The following is a 20,526-nucleotide window of genomic DNA, read 5'->3' on the forward strand; positions in this document are numbered from 1 at the left end:
GTAAGGCACTTGGTTGCAGATGTCTAAGAAACATACTGATAGGTTAAATGGCTTCTCCCTAAAATTTTCCCTACACTACGATGGACATCTGTCCATGGGGGGGATTAGATTGTGAACCCCTCTTAGGAAATGTTAGTGAAAATACTATACAGGGCCGGTTTAAACTCCAGTGGGATCCTGGGGCAAAGGTGACCTTCCCCCACCATCCTACCCTGAGCAAATTCAGCACTAGGGGTCCCAGAGCCATCAGCCGCCCCCCCTCCCCTGATCTCCCCCCTCAACTCTACTGTACTCCCCGGAGCCTTCGAGCACTGCTGCACCCCAGCTGTGGGACCCCCCAGACTGCTCCCTGAGGCCCCTACACGATTTGTAGCTGGATTACAACTCACCTTTTCTGGTGCGTTGCTCCATCAGTGTTGTCTTAATCCCCGCTGCCTGGCTCTCCTCAGTAATCTGGCGCATGTTATGTGTAATGTCATGCAACAGGCCATGGGGGAGAGTCAGTCTGCGGTGATGAAGACGGGAGCATGGGCGGAGCAGTGCGCCAGGACAGGTGAGTTGCAATATAGCCTCAAACGGTGCAAGGGCCCCAGGGAGCAGTCATGGTAAACCTGGGGAGGTTCCAACCGTGTGTGTGTGTGTGTGGGGGGGGGGGGTAATAGCGCTCTGGGGCCCGGGGGAAATTGCCCCCTTTGCCTTAATGGTAGCGCTGGCCCTGATACTTTATATACTCTGTAAAAGTGCTGCGGAAGATGTCGGGGCTGTATAAATACCAAATAATAATATTCAGTGGCCATAAACAGCATCTGCTCTGGAAGTGAAGGCTTCATTGCGTAGGCCTGCCTGGCTGGGGATGCTGGTGACATAAGTAAGCGCTGTAGCATGCCTTGCTCTGCAGTCGCTACAGGAATGTTCCCTGGCCTCATTCCGCAGCGTGGAGAGCAGACAATATTCTGTGTATCGCAGCTGGAAGCAGAATATCTAATGTTGTGCAACATGTACAATTGTTCCTGCCAAACTGAGGAGGAGGGGGGGGGGGGGGGGAGGTAGCAAGGAATGTTAGCAATAAACTAGATGTATTAGATCAGAACCCACTGGAGTCGTGTACACGTAGCACACATAAACATATGGCACATATGGAATGCTGGGATTCGCTTACATTACCCAGGATGAACTGGATTCCTAAATGTATATAGAGCGAATTCGCTGAATAACATGGTGCGAGGTGACAGTGATGGGCATTAACTAATAGCGACCAATCAGGTCTGCACTCATTGGCCTAACAACACTAATAGCTAGGCGGGTGCTGTGGATGCAGCATGCTTTATGTACAGTAGACGAGTCAAATAACGTCATATTCATGCTGGGAAAGATTTTTTTAAAGCCACTATAAGGAAGACTGGAGCCAACATGGAGAGCAGAGCAGCCAATCAGAATCCTTGATCCGAGCATTATTCTACTGCACTGCCCTTTCATAGAAGAGGCTTGAAAATAAAAGAAAGGACCTGATTGCCAATTGTTGTTAGCCCTTCAGAATTGTTCAGGAACTTTGACAAGTGCATTTTATTAAACACTCTATAGTCTGCTGAAGTGTGAACTCTTAATGTACCTGCTTGTCAGCATGACATTTTCCTTACCAACCTTTTTTTTTGTAGCATTAAAAACATTTGCCCTCCTCTTTCTGCACACCACTTAGGACTCTTTTCCAGCGGCAGCTTAAAGCGGATCTGAACTTTTGCACAGGAGACAATGGCCTTGATTCACTAACCGGCACTAAGCCGGTTAGTGCGCCTTATCTGAGGTTAGTGTGCCTTATCTGAGGTTAGTGCCCCTTAAGTAGCTTTGTGCACACTAAAAGATGCACAAAGCTACGTCGCGCACAGCGTAACGCGCCGATCTTTGCGCGGGGTGCGACGATAATGACACATCCGCTATACTGTATATGATGCGACCATAAGGTCACATAGGATGCGACGATAATGGCGCACTGATGCGCCGTTTAGGTCGCATCTATCATATACAGTATACCGGGTGCGTAGTTATCGTCGCACCACTCGCAACGATCGGCGCATTATGTTGTGAGTGCTGTGCACGGTGCAGTGCGCGATGTCGCTTTGTGCATCTTTTAGTGTGCACAAAGCTACTTAAAGGGCACTAAGTTTAGATAAGGCACACTAACCTCAGATAAGGCACACTAACCTCAGATAAGGCACACTAACTCAGATAAGGCACACTAACCTCAGATAAGGTTAGCGCTGTAGTTTGTACCCACTAAGTGATAAGGCACACTAACCTGTTTAGCGCCGGTTAGTGAATCAAGACCAATGAGAACACAGAGAAATCCACCCTGTGCATGTTTATAGAGAACAGAAAATCTAATTCTCCCTTCTCAGCAAGTAATGAGCTAGTGTAATTTGAGCTGTCAGCTGTATGCCGACTCTGCCGAATTGTGAGCTCATATGTAAACTCAGGAAGTTAACCCTTTCTGTGCCCCCAGGATACCAGGAAGTAACCACACTGCCGCATCTCTGTAGAAGCTCTATAAGCTGTAACAAGGAAATATTTTTTCTTTAAAGGTTATTATGCAGTTGCTTATCTTTTAGAGCAGAGAGAAAGTTCTGAGTTTAGGTCAGCTTTAAGGTTTGTTTATTCACTGCCTGTCAGTTGTTCCTGTGCATCGACCAGGCGGTTGCCATGCTCAGACGCAACAAGAGACGTATTTGCAGCCAAATGGCACTTGTGCCCAGCAGCTGGGAGGCGAAGCTGCCTGACAAACTGGCCTTTCAGCTGCCTGTGGAAAAGAAGCCTATATTCCCCACACAGCCATTCTGTGGAGCCTTCCCTCTTATTCTCCTGGTAGAAGTACTTCACAATAGGCAGACAGACAGAGCTCAGCCATCTCTGCCCACAGGGGTGGAAAAACACATTATAAATGCAGCACTTTCCAACGGCTGACGTTCTTTCTACATGTGGCTTCTACCTATAGGCTCATTTGTGAAAGGAAAGTATGCTGACTTGCTGTGTGCACCGTAGGAATGTTACTGTGTGATGTCACCTCTCCCTAAAGGTATAGTGAGAGGTTTTGAGCGCTGAATAAACCCTTACAATAAACTACCCTGTCACTGCCTGGGCTGTAGTGTGATATGCTTGCACTAAGCCATACTGTTGTCTTTGCAGCTAATCTCCATGTAGCCAGGCAGTGTATGTGAGTCATCTACCACAATCACTCCAGAAACCACCCTTAACCTAGATTTAAGACATTAATATAATATATATTAATGCATATAATGTATAAAGACATTGACAAAAATGCTTGGCTGAGGAAGGCGTTTGTGTTTACATGGGTGGCTGGATCATGCTGTCTAAAGTCTGCAGGGAGCTTCAGGACAAGGACGTTAAATTAACTCATCAGAACCTTATGTATGAAAACCAGAGCAAAGAAAGATTGTGCTGTGTCAACAGAAGTCTTTACCTAGAAGTGACACAGTCTGAGCCTCTGGGAGAAGCTTGCTAAATTATTATTTCACTAGCTGGTGGCGTACACTACGCTCTGTGTGTTTGCCATCTCTCTGGATGCTGCACACACCATTCCGGCCAAATGCACCATCCAATCGGCGCAGCGGCCAATCACAGGGGTAGGGTAGTGTGCGGGGAAGATAGACACAGCGTCATGGCCAATCCAAGCAGGGCAGTGGAGGACAAAAGATATACATATATAAAGCTGATAGCTTGAAAATTATTATAATTACTGTATCTATTATATAGCACTGAGACCTTCTGCAGCACTTTACAGAAAACATAGCCATGTCACAGCTCACAATCGAATCAAACCATAGTCATAGCGTGAGGGGTCTCCTCCATAGTCTGAGGTCAATTTTAGGGAAACCCAAAATATCCCCAAAAAAATCTCACAGCATTGTAGTCTATTACACTTTATACACTAGTAACAGGGATTCCTGATAGGAGTTGATTGATTAATTGATTGCTATTAGGGTTTGGCGATGTTTTTTTAACGTTGTTCATTATACAGTGAAGAGATTCCAATTGTGACCAACCAGATCAGCAAGTCTGAAAACAAATATGGAGATGGGACTTCAATGGTCACTAGGACTGATATCAGTAATTAAAGGCTGGTGAACAAAAAGACAATATTGAGAATTGTATTCCCCCTTACAGGAAACCTGGTACTGGCACGGAGACGTCACGGCAGATGATGTGGTCATGAGTGGAGTGAAATGCTCGGGCACAGAAATGTCACTGGCACACTGCAGACACGATGGAGCCTTCATCAACTGTCCCAAGGGGGGAGGACGATTCGCTGCCGGAGTGTCTTGTGTAGAGAGTGAGTTTTCTATGCCTTACACCTGTGCTATGGGCAGGGTGTGTGTATCTAGCACTGGATTTTTTGGCTGGAGGGGGCAGAGCATCAATGTCCTGGCTTTGGGAGGGTGGAGCCAAGTGTAAACAAAAGGTGGGCCTGCCAGAGGAAGGGGCCTCACATTATTTGGGCAAGCGAGTGCAGCACGGGGGCCACATCCGGCTCGCGGGCCGCCAGTTGGACAGCCCTACCATACACAAAGGTGTATTATAAAGATTAGGGCCATCCCCACCATGAAGCAACACTGGATTGCTGTCTCATCAGGTTCCTTGTTTATGTTTGAGACACAATTCTCACAACACTTCCTGCCCACAGTTGTCTTTTACTTGATGGTGTCTACATCACGGAAGTGTTTGCACTTGGGTCACTGTAACCAACACAGCCCCACCCGTGACGCCTCAGTGTAGGGCTTCTTCTGGAATTATGCACTTAGTGTCCTCCAAAAAATGTTGTGGATGCTGCATGCAACTGAAAGCACACAATCATTAGTTCACAAACCAGTCAACTGTTTTACTGGTGAAACTCGAAAAATTTGAATATTGCGCAAAAGTCCATTTATTTCAGTAATTCATCTTAAAAGGTGAAATAATATATGAAATAGACACATTGTATGCAAAACGAGATATTTCAAGCCTTTATTTGTTATAAATTTGATGATTATGGCTTACAGCTTATGAGGACCCCAAAATCAAAATTTCAGACTATTAGAATATTGTGAAAATGTTCCATATTCTAGCCTCAAAGTGTCAGACTCTAATCAGTTAATAAATCAAAAATACCTGCAAAGGGTTCTTATTTCATATATTAGTTTCACCTGTATAACTGGTAAAATGGTTTCTAAACACTTTTGAGCTGCACTGACTGGTGTGTGCCCTATATTTATGTCTTGGCTGTCATTATGTCGAATTTAGCCCTTTGTGTCTGTATATTTTAGCTGTGGGTTGTGTTTAATTTAACTGTGTGTAAAAGGTCACACACTTATATTATGCATCTGATCATCTTTCTTGCTGACAGCTGCCCCAGATCTTGTCCTCAATGCTCCACTGGTTGAGCAGACCACCTACCTGGAGGACAGACCGATGTTTATGCTTCAATGCGCCCATGAAGAACGTTGCCTTTCCTCTTCAGCTGACCGTGCCAGTTTCACCACTGGATACCGCCGATTGTTACGTTTCAGCTCCCAGATACACAACAATGGTCAAGCTGATTTCCGACCCAAAAATGGACGTCATGCCTGGGTATGGCACGAGTGCCACAGGTAAGTCCATATTCATGCTGAGGGATGGTGGTGTGCGTCCTAGGCTGAAGAAACATCTTGCTGTAGCCCACGGCCAATTTCAGGACCATTTCAGCATAGTCCTGTCACCAGTAGCTCATTAAGCCAGAGATGCAAGTAATAAGGCTGAGAAACGTACAAAAACATTCATGTCATTTTAAGTGGAGAAATTATACCTCTTATAAATGAATGCGGTAGTTGTGCAGACCAGCTATGTACTAGAGATGGTCACTAAGATGCTTATGGTTCCAACTTGCATGCCAGTTGTATGATATTTGCAACTGGACCAATCAAAATCAGCAGGAAATGTATCTGACTGGCCCAAATGCCAAGCTGCGTACAATTTAAATTCCATTTGCATGAGGGTTGAATTATTACCATCTCATGGGCCATTTCTGCTGATTCATATTTCATAAAGGCTCTTTCTTATAAAAGCAGTTACTTTGGCAAGCCACTTGAGGGGATCTCTAAGGCCCAATTCACACTTGCATGGATGAAAAACTGACCTGTGTGAAAACTGATCTGTGAAGTTTTTAAAGGGCATCAGTTTTCCACCTGTGATCCTCCGTTCTGTTAGCGCACGGTCAATGCAACAGATGGTGTAGATCTGGAAAAATCGCTGCTGACCCAAACTTGTCAGCAGCGGTGAACTATTGATTAACATAGGATCCATTCACCTCTGCTAGGATCGGTTCCGTTTAGCAGAGCTAAACAGCCCATTTTTAAACCATTTGCAGCTTCAATAGAGTTATCTCTTTTCACCAATGTCTGCAGAACTCGTTGTGCTGTAAATTCTTGGAATGATGTCTCTCTGCTAGCAGAAAATATAGAAACTAAAAGCAGAAGTCCTCTGTTATTGTCTCACACTGCCCTCTAATGACAAGTGGACATAAATACACATTACAGTAGTGCTAATTAGAAGCACGGAAATGTAACACATAAGAAATAAAATTACGTGCTAAAATAAATTAGCCTGGAGCACTTGCAAGCCACTAAATAAATTGGCTGCTAAAGGGTTAAAGTGGAACTTCAGCCTAAACAAACATACTTTCATTAAGTTACATTAGTTATGTTAATTAGAGTAGATAGGTAATATAATCTCTTACCGACCCTGTTTTAAAAGAACAGGCAAATGTTTGTGATTCATGGGGGCTGCCATCTTTGTCATGGGGGCAGCCATCTTTTTGTTTGAAAGGAGGTGACAAGGAGCAGGAGACACAGTTCCAACCATCCTGTGTCCTCATAACCCCTCCCAGCTGCACACGCTAGGCTTCAAATGTCAAATTCAAAATGTAAAAAAAAAAACATTGCACCAAAACAGCAGAACGAGAACAACAACATCAGAAATCCCATCATGCTTGCTTTGCACAGCATCAGGGGAAAAAAGCCCGGGCAGCTTTCTTCTGTGCAGCTAAAAATGAGGCTTGTATAAGAGAAACAAAGTTCTGATGCTGTGAAACTGTTAAAGAAACACCAGGCCTTTTCAGTGCTGCTGAGTCGATTTTTAGTCTGGAGGTTCACTTTAAGCTCAATGTGAACCGGTCCTTATTGCTTATAATTAGGGATGTTCAATGAGATGCTCGGAAATGGACCAAATTCGGCGGCTGCACTGGGCAATGTAAACACAGCTGAGTATAGTTATAAGGAGTGGTCTAAATACACAGCAATCTATGTTTCACACTTCCTCTTTGGCTTAGCAATGCTTGAACAGTCATTATTGACCACAGTAGACACTTCATAAGTCTCCACAGCTACAAGGCAAATAATACAAACCGTTTATGCAGCTAATTATTTTGACAGTTGGTTTGACTTCATTACCCTGGCCAGAAAGGTGCTGGACTTATTGCTTATTAGTCTAGATAGCCATCTCCCTGGCATCTCTCCCATGTTCCTTCCTGCTCCCATGGACCTGGTACTCTTCACCTTTGTGTTGTTTACTGTTGATCAGAATTAGATTTTTCAGGTCTAAAACTAGATCCAAAAAACACGTAGAAGCCAAAACAAGCAATAAATATAGCACAGAGGTGTTGCCAGCTCAAACAGTTCAGTACATTCCGGCTCTTAATTATACGTAGCAGCCCAACGTTCTCGGACATTAGATGTGGAATGCAGAAGAAAGACGTGCTTCTGTTCTTGCCATTTGGACCTGGAATAGGGTGCGCTGGCCACATAGCTGTGCTTAAGTCTAAGTGTAGCCAGAAACCAGCATAACTTAGCACAGCACTGTGAAGGGCAAATTAACGTGAATAGTAAAGTGCTCACAACTACCAGTCTGAAGAAGGAGGTGACAAGTTGTCCTAACAGAAATTCTCCTACATGCGAGTTCATGGAAAAGCACATGATGAATGTAATGGTCTCCGATAGACTGATTGTAATCATATCTCACTACAGAAGCAGAAGTAAAACATGATCACATGACTTTGACCAGCCTATCAAATTGGTCTTATGCTTCTCTGTGAATTCTCCTTCTGGAGGAATTTTCCTAGAATTGATGCTTTGTATTCGGAAATTTTCAGCTAAGTGAGCTCTTTCAGGAGAAATTGTAGTGTGTGTAATAACATCAGCCATTCTTGTAGCGAGTAACCTCCAGCTCATCCCCTTCTTCCTTTCCATAGAACAAAACAAGTTGCTTGGCTGAGAGCCAAGGTGGTGTCTGTACAGCGAGAGACAGTTATTTAAGCAACTATAGGCACAAAGCAAGCATGGAGAACATGTCACTTCCTTGGAGGTGCTCAGTCTGATCCTCTGTTTCACAGTAGCATTTGTCTCATGTCTTTACCACAATACACGACATGTGAAAAACTGGCCCCGTGTTTAGTTGTCCAGAACAGCCCAGCTTTTTTCCTTTCGAAAACGTAGCCAGCCTGAGAAGAGGGAACGTTCTGAGCAGCCAGACTGATCCTGATGTGCACATGTCTGGCATCTTTCTTACACAGCACCAGGCCTCATTGTTTCCATACTGCAAGCTGAAGCCAGCGACTTTTATCTGCACCTCATTATAGAGAAGCCCTCTGTGAAGGAAGCGCTTCAGCCAACTAAATATGAGCTACCAACACTTTCCACATATGAGTTTGTACCAGGATACACTGCGGCAGTTTGTGGCAGGGCCTGTAGGGACTGAATCGTGATATAATATGGTGGAAACGGTGTTCTCTGTGAAATAGAAAACACAAGACGACAGAAGAACATTTCTTAGCAATCAGTTTGACAATTTCCTTTTCCAATGAACACATTTGTTCTGGCTAGTGTCCCACTATCTGTGACTTGATGAGGAATTGAAGAATGCGTGAGGTCATTTTAGAATACAGCACAGTAAACAACACTGAGCCTTTCATTTATCATGTTGTCTGTGGGATCAGTACTGCCTGTCAGATTGTGCTTTGCACTGTCTTTGCTGTGCTGAGTAATTCAGTCATAAGGAAACAGATCCACTGATCCATCCTCTATAATAATATGCAAGTGTCTCTGCATCCCTGTGCCTGACTTCCTGTGTGTGTGTGTGTGTGTCCCGTGCAGGCAGGGACACAGAGACTGTGTAGAGAGGAGGGAGGACAGGGCCAGAAGGGGCGGCCACGCGTGCACCTGGAGGAGTACAGACAGACCTAGCCAGTTTTCAAACGTGCTAAGGTTACTAGTGATTTTATAAAGGATTGAAAGGAACCCAAAAGCTTAAGGTCACGTTTACAGTGGCCATTGCATCACCTGAGACAGCGGTAACATAACGGATCAAGATAGCGGCAGCACATTGTGCTTGCGTTGTGTTGGGTACAGTGAAGCATACAGTCAATGAAAAGTATGCTTCACTTCTACTGTTAATGTGCGTGTTTTACCGGTAACGCACTGCATGCAGTGCATTACCATACCACAACCCGTTATACAGCAAAGCTCCCACTGCACTGTGAACGTCACATAGGTGGAGCATTGCATGAGCGGCCATTTTACTGCACTACTGTGAACGCGGCCTTGCAGTTCCAATCTGATCTGACATTAGGAGTGCAAACATTCCTAATGGAGATTCAGCAGGAGGATGGGTGGGAATACAGCTGGGTAAAATGTAGGGCCCTTTTCCACAAGCAGGTAGTGAAAAGATGCCATATTTATTTCCTTTTAAACAAAACCAGTTTCCTTGCAGTCCTGTTGATCTTCTGGCATCAGTACAGTCTGAGTCAAAACCCTGAAACAAGCATGTAGCTAATCTAGTCAGACTTCAGTCAGAGCACCTGATCTGCATGCTTGTTCAAAGTCTATGGCTAAAAGCATTAAGGCTCATACACACATCAGACCATAGTCTTTGGAAAATGAAAGATCACAGACCAATCTTACCACCCTTTATGTAGTATGAGAGCCATACCTACACAGTCTATTCTATGGAGCTGAACTCCACATCAGAAAAAAATCTTTGCAAGATGCTGCACACACAGATGCTGTACAGACACAAAAGATCAGTATCTGCAAAAGATCTGTTCCTGCCAAAAATCCATTCCTGCAAAATGCATTCATAGTCTATGACATCTGCAGATCATCATACACACATGATTTAACTGACATCCATCTGCAGATCAGATCCACCAGGATGGATTTTCAGATCTGCAGATGACTGCTTGATCTGCAGATGGATGTCAGTTAAATCATGTGTGTATGATGATCTGCAGATTTCATAGACTATCATTGCAATTTGCAGGAACGGATCTTTGGCAGGAACAGATCTTTTGCAGATACTGATCTTTTGTGTCTGTACAGCATCTGTGTGTGCAGCATCTTGCAAAGATTTTTTTCTGATGTGGAGTTCAGCTCCATAGAAAAGACTGTGTAGAGTATGGCTCTCATACTACATGAAGGGTGGTAAGATTGGTCTGTGATCTTTCATTTTCCAAAGACTATAGTCTGATGTGTGTATGAGCCTTTAGAGACACAGGATCAGGGGGACAGCCAGTCAACTTGTATTGTTTAAAAATAAATTTTGGCAGCCTCCACCTTGGGTTCCCTTTAAGACACTTTACTCCCCCTATAAACACTGCAGATGTTTGATATATGGTAATAAAAATAATAAGAGGCAATTCGAGCATATTACATCCTGACAGAAACGGGGTTTTTGTCAATCTCCTCAGATGGGGGCACCTCTGCCTGTGCCTCCCCATATGCACTGCATTACTGCATGAGAATGCCTTCTACAAATGTGTTTTACATATTTCATTTGAGAACGATCCAGTGTTTATGAGATCCTGATGTGTTATGCGTACCAGTAAAATTATTTCAGATGTTGCTACAGTAAGGGGGAAGTGAAACCAACACTTTAATGAAGATTACTTGAAATGTAACAAGAACCGACACATTTTGCAACTGCAGTTCTTTAGTAAATCACTCCCAAGGGTTCCACCATCCTCAGCAATGCTCGTTCTGCTGCCTTATTGAATAAGCCTTAAGAAGTCATGTTTTTGATTTTGGCTCTACATTTCAGCTACTTCCTGTACGGAGGTCTTGTTGCTTCCATGACAACCTTGGAAAGAGCTTGGGAATGGTAGAGTTGGGTTGACCTCCTGCTCCAGCTGTCCTTTGACTGCCACAGGATTTACACTCTCCTAAAATTAATAGCCTTCAACTGATGATGTCAGCTACATGCCAGCATTTCCTGGCTTACAAAGTAGTTACCTAGGTAAAGCAGAACAAGAGGTGGCCTTCTGCTGTATAGGTACATGGATGTAGGTTGTATGCCATGGTTAGTAAGCCCATATGAGTGAGTTGTGCAAAGAAGGAATGTTCAAGACAAGAAGAATAACATTTATACTCCTGGTGGACTCAAAGCACTTGAGCTGCAGCCACAATGGCAAGCTCAGTAGGCAGTAGCAGTGTTAGGGAGCCTAGCCTAAGGACTACTTACTGTATAGGTGAGATCCGAACAGGAAGAGACAAGATTTGAAGCCAGGTCTCCTGTGTCAGAGGCAGAGCTCTTAACCATTACATTATCCAGCCACCTCCTTCCTTTAGGATTTACTCTTCATGCAGGTTCAATTTGTGTCAGTGTTGGCATGTTATCCAGCATTAGCCTGTTTAGCAGGCATACATATCCCTGCTGGTCTGTAATTCCCACCACTGGTGGACATGCACCAAACTCCTGGACATGCATTGACCAGCTTATTGGAAAGGGCCTGAAGGTATCTTACTGTGTTATCATTGAACCATGTGACAGGGGCAGGCCACTAGTGGGTTAACATAATCAGATACAACCCACTGTGATAATCTGCTCATTCTCACAAGATTCCTCCTGCTAGACATCAAGTGTTTTTTGCTTGAAGAAGTCTGGTGGAGCAGTCACATGACAAAGCAGATAACACGCTACATGCGATTTTTTTTAGCTACTTTATAACACATGACCCTTGTGGTTACTGTGTGTAGAAGAAGTGAGGGAAAGCAGAGAGAGACATTTATGCCCAGAGAGGGGTTACATCAGCTTGCGTGTGCTTCTTACATTTGAAGAATGCTCTAAACTGGGCTTTTATGAAGATTGCTGATTGCATAGAAGGGAAACGTTTTGTTTTACTATGTAATGATACGTAATTGGAGTGGATGATCCTTGACTTTGCTGCACTGTTTTATGGCCACCTCATGGCTCGCAGTATAAGAAACAGAGCGACTGAAAGTGGAAGGGAAGCCAAAGCTTATTCTTTAGCGTAGGACAGAGTGGAGAACGGTTGGAAGTTAAACAGTAGTGAAAATAAGATAATGAATACAATTATTAATATTTTACAATGCTCACTTGTAAATTATTTACTCAGTGTTTGCTCAGTGTAAAATCTTTCCTCACCCCAATTTACATTATGAAATTTATCACTGGTAGCGACATTGGGTAATCCCTTCAGAGTGATGGTTACTGAGAGTTCTATGCACCGAGGTTCAGACAGCAAACTGTCAGGACCATGGTCATGACATCACACTGTGGGAGGAGTTTCACCACAATATCAGCCATACAGATGTCCCTGATGATCATTCGAGAAATTTTTTTTGTGGGAAAGGGGATTTTGACTACTGATTGTGAAGAAGTTCAATCCTGGGTTAAAGTTCCTCTTAAAGAGAATCTGTACTCTAATATTCTTACACTAAAAAGCATACCATTCTATTCATTATGTTCTCCTGTGCCCCTCTGTGCTGTTTCTGCTGCAATCCTAGCTTGTAATTAACAGTTTTAGGCAGTGTTTACAAACAAACTAACCTTCTTGTGATAGGCTCACATAAACAGTGTGTGTGAGTCATACAGAGTGTGCAGGGGGCCTGCAGAGGGTGTGTATCGCTTCTATCCAATCACAAGCAGCCCTGCACATTCCACACATTCAAGCCTTGTGCTAGGTACACACCATACAATTTTCGGTTAGATTTTATCTTAGATATACCTGCCAGATAGCTTTTTTCCCATGTTGTAGGTAAATCTAACAGAAGAATCTAACAGAAAATTGTATGGTGTGTACCTAGCATTAGCCCGACACACGACAGAGGAAAGGAGATAAGATTTATTACAGAGACAGTGCAATTAGGAAAGGCTGCAGTAAGCCAGAGCACATTAGAACAGGCATAGGAACTTATAGGATAGAAGAACTAAGGCTGAAAAATTTGTTACAGAGTCTCTTTAAGGAGTGACAGACAACAACAATTTACAAGGTTCTATAACCACTCCAAAATCGAAATAAATAATATTGACTTTTGAATGTTGACTTGCCAGATGAGGGAAAATACTTAAACATCCAATTATAGGATGGGTTTGACTACATGATACAAGTGAAAGCTAATCTGTCCCATTCTTTTCACAGGCACTTCCACAGTATGGAGGTCTTCACCCACTACGACTTACTGAGTTTGAATGGCACCAAGATTGCTGAAGGACACAAGGCCAGCTTCTGCCTGGAGGACTCGGAGTGTGAGACAGGTGAGAGCAGTTTATACACCACTTGTGTCCCTCTATTTCCCACTCACCCTTCTAGAGTAACGTCACTCTTTCCGTCCTTCCACAGAGGCTCAGAAGCAGTTTGTGTGCGCTAACTTCGGGGAGCAAGGGATCAGCATTGGCTGCTGGGATATCTACAGGCACGATATTGACTGTCAGTGGGTTGACATCACTGATGTGGCTCCAGGAGATTATTTCTTCCAGGTGAGATATGAGGCTTTTTTCTAGTGTCCCCAGTACAGACCATTTCGAAAGATCTAAACCAACCCTAACAAAATAATTTACAAGTATCTTGAAGCTGCATATCCTTTTATCAAATACATACTCCAAAACAAGGGATGAGAATAGGTTTACAACTCAACGTCACTAAAGCTTAGTAGATATTTGCCCGTATTCATTTCCAGTCTGTTCAAATGATTCAATTGTTCAAGGATGTAATGTGAATTGTGCTTCAGGGCAATCAGAAATAATTATTTGATCTTTGTTCAGCTTTTCAGCATGCTTGTATATATCAATGAATCATACACATCATGCTGTTTGAATGATCAATCAACATAACCAAGGATCGAACAATAGAGCTATTGTGGCATGTGTGCCTTTCCTGTCCAAATGACTGATCGGTGTGCACACATGCCACCTAGTGTTCACCTATGGGAACTGGGATCACCACATCTAGGCGGCAGCAGCAGTGTGGTGTATGTGTACATTGATATGCCTTTCTGTCTAAATGACTGATCAGAGTGCACTCACGCCACCTAGTGTTCACCTATGGGAACTAGGATCACCACAACTAGGTGGCAACATGGTCCTAGCTCTCAATGAGTCTTTATACGGATCTGTCATGATGGTGACATCTGAGGAAGTCATATAGGTTTAGTGATAGAGTTAAATCTACACAGGCAGAGGCAGTCACACATACTATCACTATGACATAGTCCATGAAATGCAAGTAAGTTGCCTAAAAATCTAATTTCATGTAAATGTTATGCAGCTTGAAATGGGACCAATTTTTATTGATCCAAGTTCAAGCTGCATATAATTTGCATGAAATTTGAATTTTAGGCAAAATTGTTTGCATCTCATTAACCATCTCTACCCTTCACCTATGGAAAGAGGTGGCAGAGAGTGGTGAGCATTGCCAGGCAGTGCTGAATGAGACAGCACTAGCCCTGCTGTTTGCTTGTTTTCGTTGGATAGACATAGCAGTGCAGTCACACTAAGTTCTTGTACACGACACAGGAATGTGAGCTGGAGATTCTAGCAGGTCCATGAGTAGCTTGTACTTCAGTGCTCTACTTGTGCAGGAAACATCCTGATATTTATAGAGATCCAGTTCCTCTTACATGTTTATTAATTTGGACAATTATTTCTCTTCTACACGACTAGTGATGATCATAATATGCCAAGTACGATTATGTAAATTTTTTCAATTTATGGCCACATGTAATTACGATTTGGAAATTCAATTGATTTTGCATAATCTATTTGCAATTATGCATATTTACACATAATTAATAACGACTTTCTTGATTAAGGCCAGGGCCACACTGGCACTTCCTGGGAAAGGGATCCATGAAAGCGAATTTGATTTCCGTTCTAATGGATCCAAATGTGTTCTGTTTTGCATCTGTTTCCATTCAGTCAGGCAGCCTTTTCCACCCTCAACTGCCATTGCAGCGTTCTGCTTCTCTCCCCACCCACTGACCTCTCTCCTTCACCTTCCTTTCCTTGTAACATGGGCTCTGGATGTACACACCTGCTCCCTCCCTCCTGCTTGCTCCACGCACACTCGCCACAGATTAGCCTCAGACCTCCTGCCGCTATACATAATGACTTCCAGACCCCCATCCCCCCTGCTTATAGTGCGCCAACACTCTGCTCTTGCTGCAGAATCACACACCAACTTAGATTTTTGCTGGTTAGAGATGTCGTGTACAGTGTTTTTTCATTGGCTCCCATGCAGTGTTTTCAGCCTCCGTTTCAGTTCCACTGGGCTCCACTGTCCGGAAAAAATCCCTGCAGCGCCAAACCTGCAATCCGTTCAGCAGAGCAGATCCATTCAAATAGAACAAAGGAAACGGGTCCATAGGTTCCGCTAACGGTCAGTTTTTTAGTGCCAATGTGATCTCGGGATTAATAGGAAAGCCCCCATACATGCTATCATCACCAAAACTGCTGTGTATAATAAGGGAAATAGTGGAAACGAGGGAAACATTTCTTTACAACTTTCGATGCAAAATTTGCGCTCATCACTATACACGACACATTCCTGATATAAAGGAGTGTTCAGATAAAGCCTGCTTTGCATCTGAAACATGCTGCCCCTCATCCCCCTGCTAACTGCACACTGCCTACATTAACGTTTTATAGAAAGTATGTGGTGCTATTTTATAGGCTGCCTTTAAACCCCTTCCACGCTCTCAGCAGTTTTCAGAGTTCATTTGACAGTGTGGACTCAGCGTGTGACGATAGGTAGAGCGCTGATTTTATAACCCACAATTCAGCCACCTCAGCGCAAAGCTTGGAGGGAGATGTCGAGCCACAGCTGCTTGTCATACCAAAGTCAGGAAGGGGATTACGCATGCTGGAGACTTCTCGGAACTTTCCTAATTGCATGCGCATTTTTCCCATCCAACAAAATGTCAAACTGCAATACAGCAGGCAAATAAAGAAGATTGGCTTCACAAACCGCTACACAGTATCTCTACTGTCACTTCTGGCTCCATCACTGCCTTATTTTTCTAATTGCCTCTTTACATCAGTAGACAGAATGCGTTCCTCTGTTTTGTAAAGGTTTGGAATTTGGGTCCCTACACTCAGGATCTGACAAAGGAAACGGTATTCCAGATAGATAATACATCAACAAACTACTGTTGGTGTAAATAAAGGACTATCATGTTTAGCACACCTACTTTTATTCTGGTCCAACAAATGCATTGACACCGCTACCATCATCTAACTACTACAGTATGGCCTGGGACCCACTTGCAGCATTTTGGAAAAACGCTCTCTCATTCACTTGAATGAGAATCACTGCAAATAATTAGCAGTTTTATAAAAGCGTAGTTCGGTGCGATTTTCATTCAAGTGAATGAGTGATAGTTTTTCAAAATGCAAACGCTGTGCAAAATGCTGCAAGGGCGTCCCAGGCTTAACTCTTAAAGGGAAACTTCAGCCTAAACAAACATACTGTCATTAAGTTACATTAGTTATGTTAGTTAGGATAGGTAATATATTCTCTTACCCACCCTGTTTTAAAAGAACAGGCAAATGTTTGTGATTCATGGGGGCTGCCATCTTTGTCATGAGGGCAGCCATCTTTTTGGTTGAAAGGAGGTGACGGAGCATGAGACAGTTCCAACTGTCCTGTGTCCTGATTACCCCTCCCAGCTGCACGTGATAGGCTTCAAATGTCAAATTCAAAATGTAAAAAAAAAAAAAAAATTGCACCAAAACAGCAGAACGAGAACAACAACATCAGAAATCCCATCATGCTTTGCACAGCATCAGGGGAAAAATGCCCGGGCAGTTTATTTTCTGTGCAGCTAAAAATGAGGCTTATATAAGAGAAAAAAAAAGTTCTGATGCTGTGAAACAGTTAAACACCAGGCCTTTGCAGTGCTGCTGAGTCAATTTTTAGTCTGGAGGTTCACTTTAAAGTGCATCTCTTCAATTTTCTAAAGGAACCACTGCACCCCCTACTGACTCAAACTTACATTGCAAAGGTGCAAACTCACGGCAAGATTTAATCTGTCAAAAAGACAGATGAACGATCATTCCAACCGACACTGTGTAACAGTCATTTAACGAAAAAGCAGTAAACGACGAATACAGACGGCCGATGTACGGTACAGCAATGCTTATGCATTTCAAAAGACCGCCATCAGATCAAATAGTTCAACATCACCCATGTGTACAGATCTTTAAACAATGTTTTTGATAAAGTCTATTGAACTTCTCCCTGCCTCCTTTATCATTTAATAGTCCTATCAACAATCTTCTTGCAGTCTATTGCTGTTGTCCACATCCCATCGCTAAACATCTTTAGTGTAAAGCTTGCAGAAACTTTGTTCATTGTCAGTTTCCAGTGATTTGGTCTTGCAGTGGGTACCACATGTTCCAAACGACCTGTTTTTCTTCTTACAGATTGTTATTAATCCCAACCAAGAAGTGGCAGAGTCAGACTACAGCAACAACGTCATGAAGTGTCGATGTCGATATGATGGCCATCGTATATGGATGTACAACTGCCATATAGGTGAGTGTGTCCAAAACTGCTATGTTGAAGGTGCCCAGCTCTCCTCAGGTCCCTGACCATAAACAGCAAAGGACACCACTAAAGGTGTAAAGATACTATATTGAAGCAAGACATATGTTTGAATAAATGGCCATCTGATCTTGGTTTTCACGAGTTTGCTGTTAAAGGGGCACTATGGCAAAAAATTGTAAAATTTAAAATATATGCAAACAAATAAGAGTACAGTTTTTCCAGAGTAAAATGAGCCATTTAATGACAAGCTGACTTATAAAAAATGTCCTGCTAGAGCCTCTTAATGGCTCCAGGACGTTGAAAATAGTGGAAAAAAAACCCACCACAGAAAAAAAATACACCTTTATTTCCAAATACTATATTGTCACCATACTTTGTACTAGGGACATAATATCTTGTGATAACCAGAACAAATAGGCAGATAAAATGTGTGGGTTTTATGCACAGTAGCAGCGTTTATATTAAAACTATAGGGGATGAAATTGGAGAAATAGTGCTTTTTTTTTTCATTTTTTCCTTGCTTTTCCCTTTAAAATGCATAGAAAATAAAGTAATTACTGAAAACAAATATCAACCCCAAAAAGCCCAATTGGTGGTGAAAAAAACAAGATATAAGATATAGATCATTACATTGTGATTAGTGGCGATTAAGCTATTGGCAAATGAAAGGGATGAGCACTGAAAGGTCAAAATCGCTCTTGTCCGTTAGGGTAAAAACCGCTTTGGGATGAAGTAGTTAAATTAGCTGCTCCTTCTGTTAACAAGCTCACCTACTTCACTGATTGAAGTGTGTAGCTGTGTAATTCTTCTCATTGAAAACAACCAATCCTGACAGCTTTGTCTGTCTCCACCCCTTTCTTTTTTCATGTCTCTCTCAGGGCTGCTTTTGAGATCTCACTTAGTACCACCAACTTTGAAAGCAAGTACTGAAAGATGAGGTACTGAATGACTATTATGATACTACTCAGCACCACCAATCCAGCGCTGGTACCCCCCAAAAAAGATATTTTGGCTTACCAATGGGCTCCAGGAGGAATGACCGAGGATGATCAGGTCTGCTCTACTGCGCAGGCGTGAGCAGCCTGCACAGTATAGTGGACCAGATCGGGCTCAGCCATTTCAGCAAGGGCCCGAGGGGAAAGCTGCTACTGTGCTTGCACGCAGCTGGATTATTTTTGTTTGCCTGTGTCCAGGGGTCTCAGCGGCGGAGGGGTCTCAGCAACAACAGGGGAAGCCTCCAGAGGCAGAGTACTCCCTAGGGGAGGTTTTTCTCATCACAGGTTTATTTTAAACCAACTTACTTACTATCCAAGGTTTTACTGTATATATAAATCAGACATGTCACCGCTGTGTACTCTACTGACTGCTTTCTCTATACTCTCTCTATTAGGTGGCTCATACAGCACAGAGACAGAGGAGAAATTTGAACATTTCACTGGGCTCATCAATAACCAACTCTCAGCCCGGTAGAGGTGACACGGAGTGAGAGTCATCTCTACTACATTCAGGAGAACATAGGATCATTCTCATGCTCCAACAACAAGCCGGCCCTTCAGGGTGAGAGGCCTATTGCCCTTGTGAGAGCAGGACATGCAGCAGACTCTAATCTTACATTCCCTGGTACTATCCTACACACACAGAGGACCCCAGATGGGCATGGTGTGCATCCTACCCAACCTGCTCATACAGACCAAGTACTCATGTCACACATGCACAGGTCTCCAGGCCAGTGATCTGGAAACATACAAGTGCTACAGATCTTCTCCAGAAGACACAAAATGACTGATCATTCTGTAAATGTGATGTAATGCAGAGCGTGACTGCGGGGCTCTATTGCTTCCACCGCTGTGACCGGCTCTTTCTGACCACTCAGTGAAGGCTGCCTTGAAAACGGTGCGTAATACGACGTCATTTGGATGTGAAGTATCAGGGACTGCAGTATTAGATGCAGCCAACCATCTTGTTCTCCCCCTCCACTCTGGGACCATTGTATCCACACAATATGGAGTCCAGCCAGCGTTTTATGGTGCTATTACTTCTTCCGCAGGTGGACCATTCAGCACTTTGCCGTTCTCCGGGTCAGACGCCTTCTGCCCCGATGGACTTGCTCACGCTCTGAGCTGCAGTTTCTGCAATGTACTATGCATTAATATGTGAAATACACGTCTTCTTTTTGTACACCATTCCAGCTTATCTTGCCAGCCTATGGCAAAGGCACCAGCACTGCGTCCATTCAGTACATATATAGCTCTTTTCTGTGTATGTCTAGGAATAAATTATAACTTATTACTATTTATAATTGGTCTTATTCACTTGCTGACTAATCAATATGCATGGAAGAAGCATGCTGTGTATATACTGCGCCAGGACTGAGAAGGGGACACATCACACCTTGTAAAGAGGTTAAAACTCCTATCCAATAACATTTTTCATGAACTCTATGCACCCTACCCAATAGGAATGATTTACACGCTGTAAAGGGAACCTTAACTGAGAGGGATATGGATGATTTCTTTTAAACAATACCAGTTACTTGGCAGTCCTGCTGATCCCTATGACTGCAGTAGTGGCTGAATTACACACACCTGAAACAAGCATGCAGCTAATCCAGTCTGACTACAGTCAGAGCAGCTGATCTGCATGCTTGTTGAGGGGCTTTGGCTAAAAGT

At 43.3% G+C, this 20,526-nt stretch overlaps 1 protein-coding gene across 1 annotated transcript in view; it reads left to right on the forward strand.

The window, feature by feature from the left end:
* LOXL2 (lysyl oxidase like 2) overlaps positions 1 to 20,149 on the forward strand; it is an 83,540-nt gene extending 63,391 nt beyond the window's left edge. The window contains exons 9-14 of the mRNA XM_068274734.1: positions 4,177 to 4,342; positions 5,393 to 5,636; positions 13,454 to 13,569; positions 13,655 to 13,791; positions 17,734 to 17,845; positions 19,248 to 20,149. Of these exons, the coding sequence (XP_068130835.1) occupies positions 4,177 to 4,342; positions 5,393 to 5,636; positions 13,454 to 13,569; positions 13,655 to 13,791; positions 17,734 to 17,845; positions 19,248 to 19,327 (855 nt within the window). The 3' untranslated portion in view covers positions 19,328 to 20,149. The remainder of the gene's footprint in view (positions 1 to 4,176; positions 4,343 to 5,392; positions 5,637 to 13,453; positions 13,570 to 13,654; positions 13,792 to 17,733; positions 17,846 to 19,247) is intronic.
* The last annotated feature ends 377 nt before the right edge of the window (positions 20,150 to 20,526 follow it).

Source organism: Hyperolius riggenbachi, chromosome 3 (assembly GCF_040937935.1).
Source record: "Hyperolius riggenbachi isolate aHypRig1 chromosome 3, aHypRig1.pri, whole genome shotgun sequence".
Classification (NCBI taxonomy): domain Eukaryota; kingdom Metazoa; phylum Chordata; class Amphibia; order Anura; family Hyperoliidae; genus Hyperolius; species Hyperolius riggenbachi.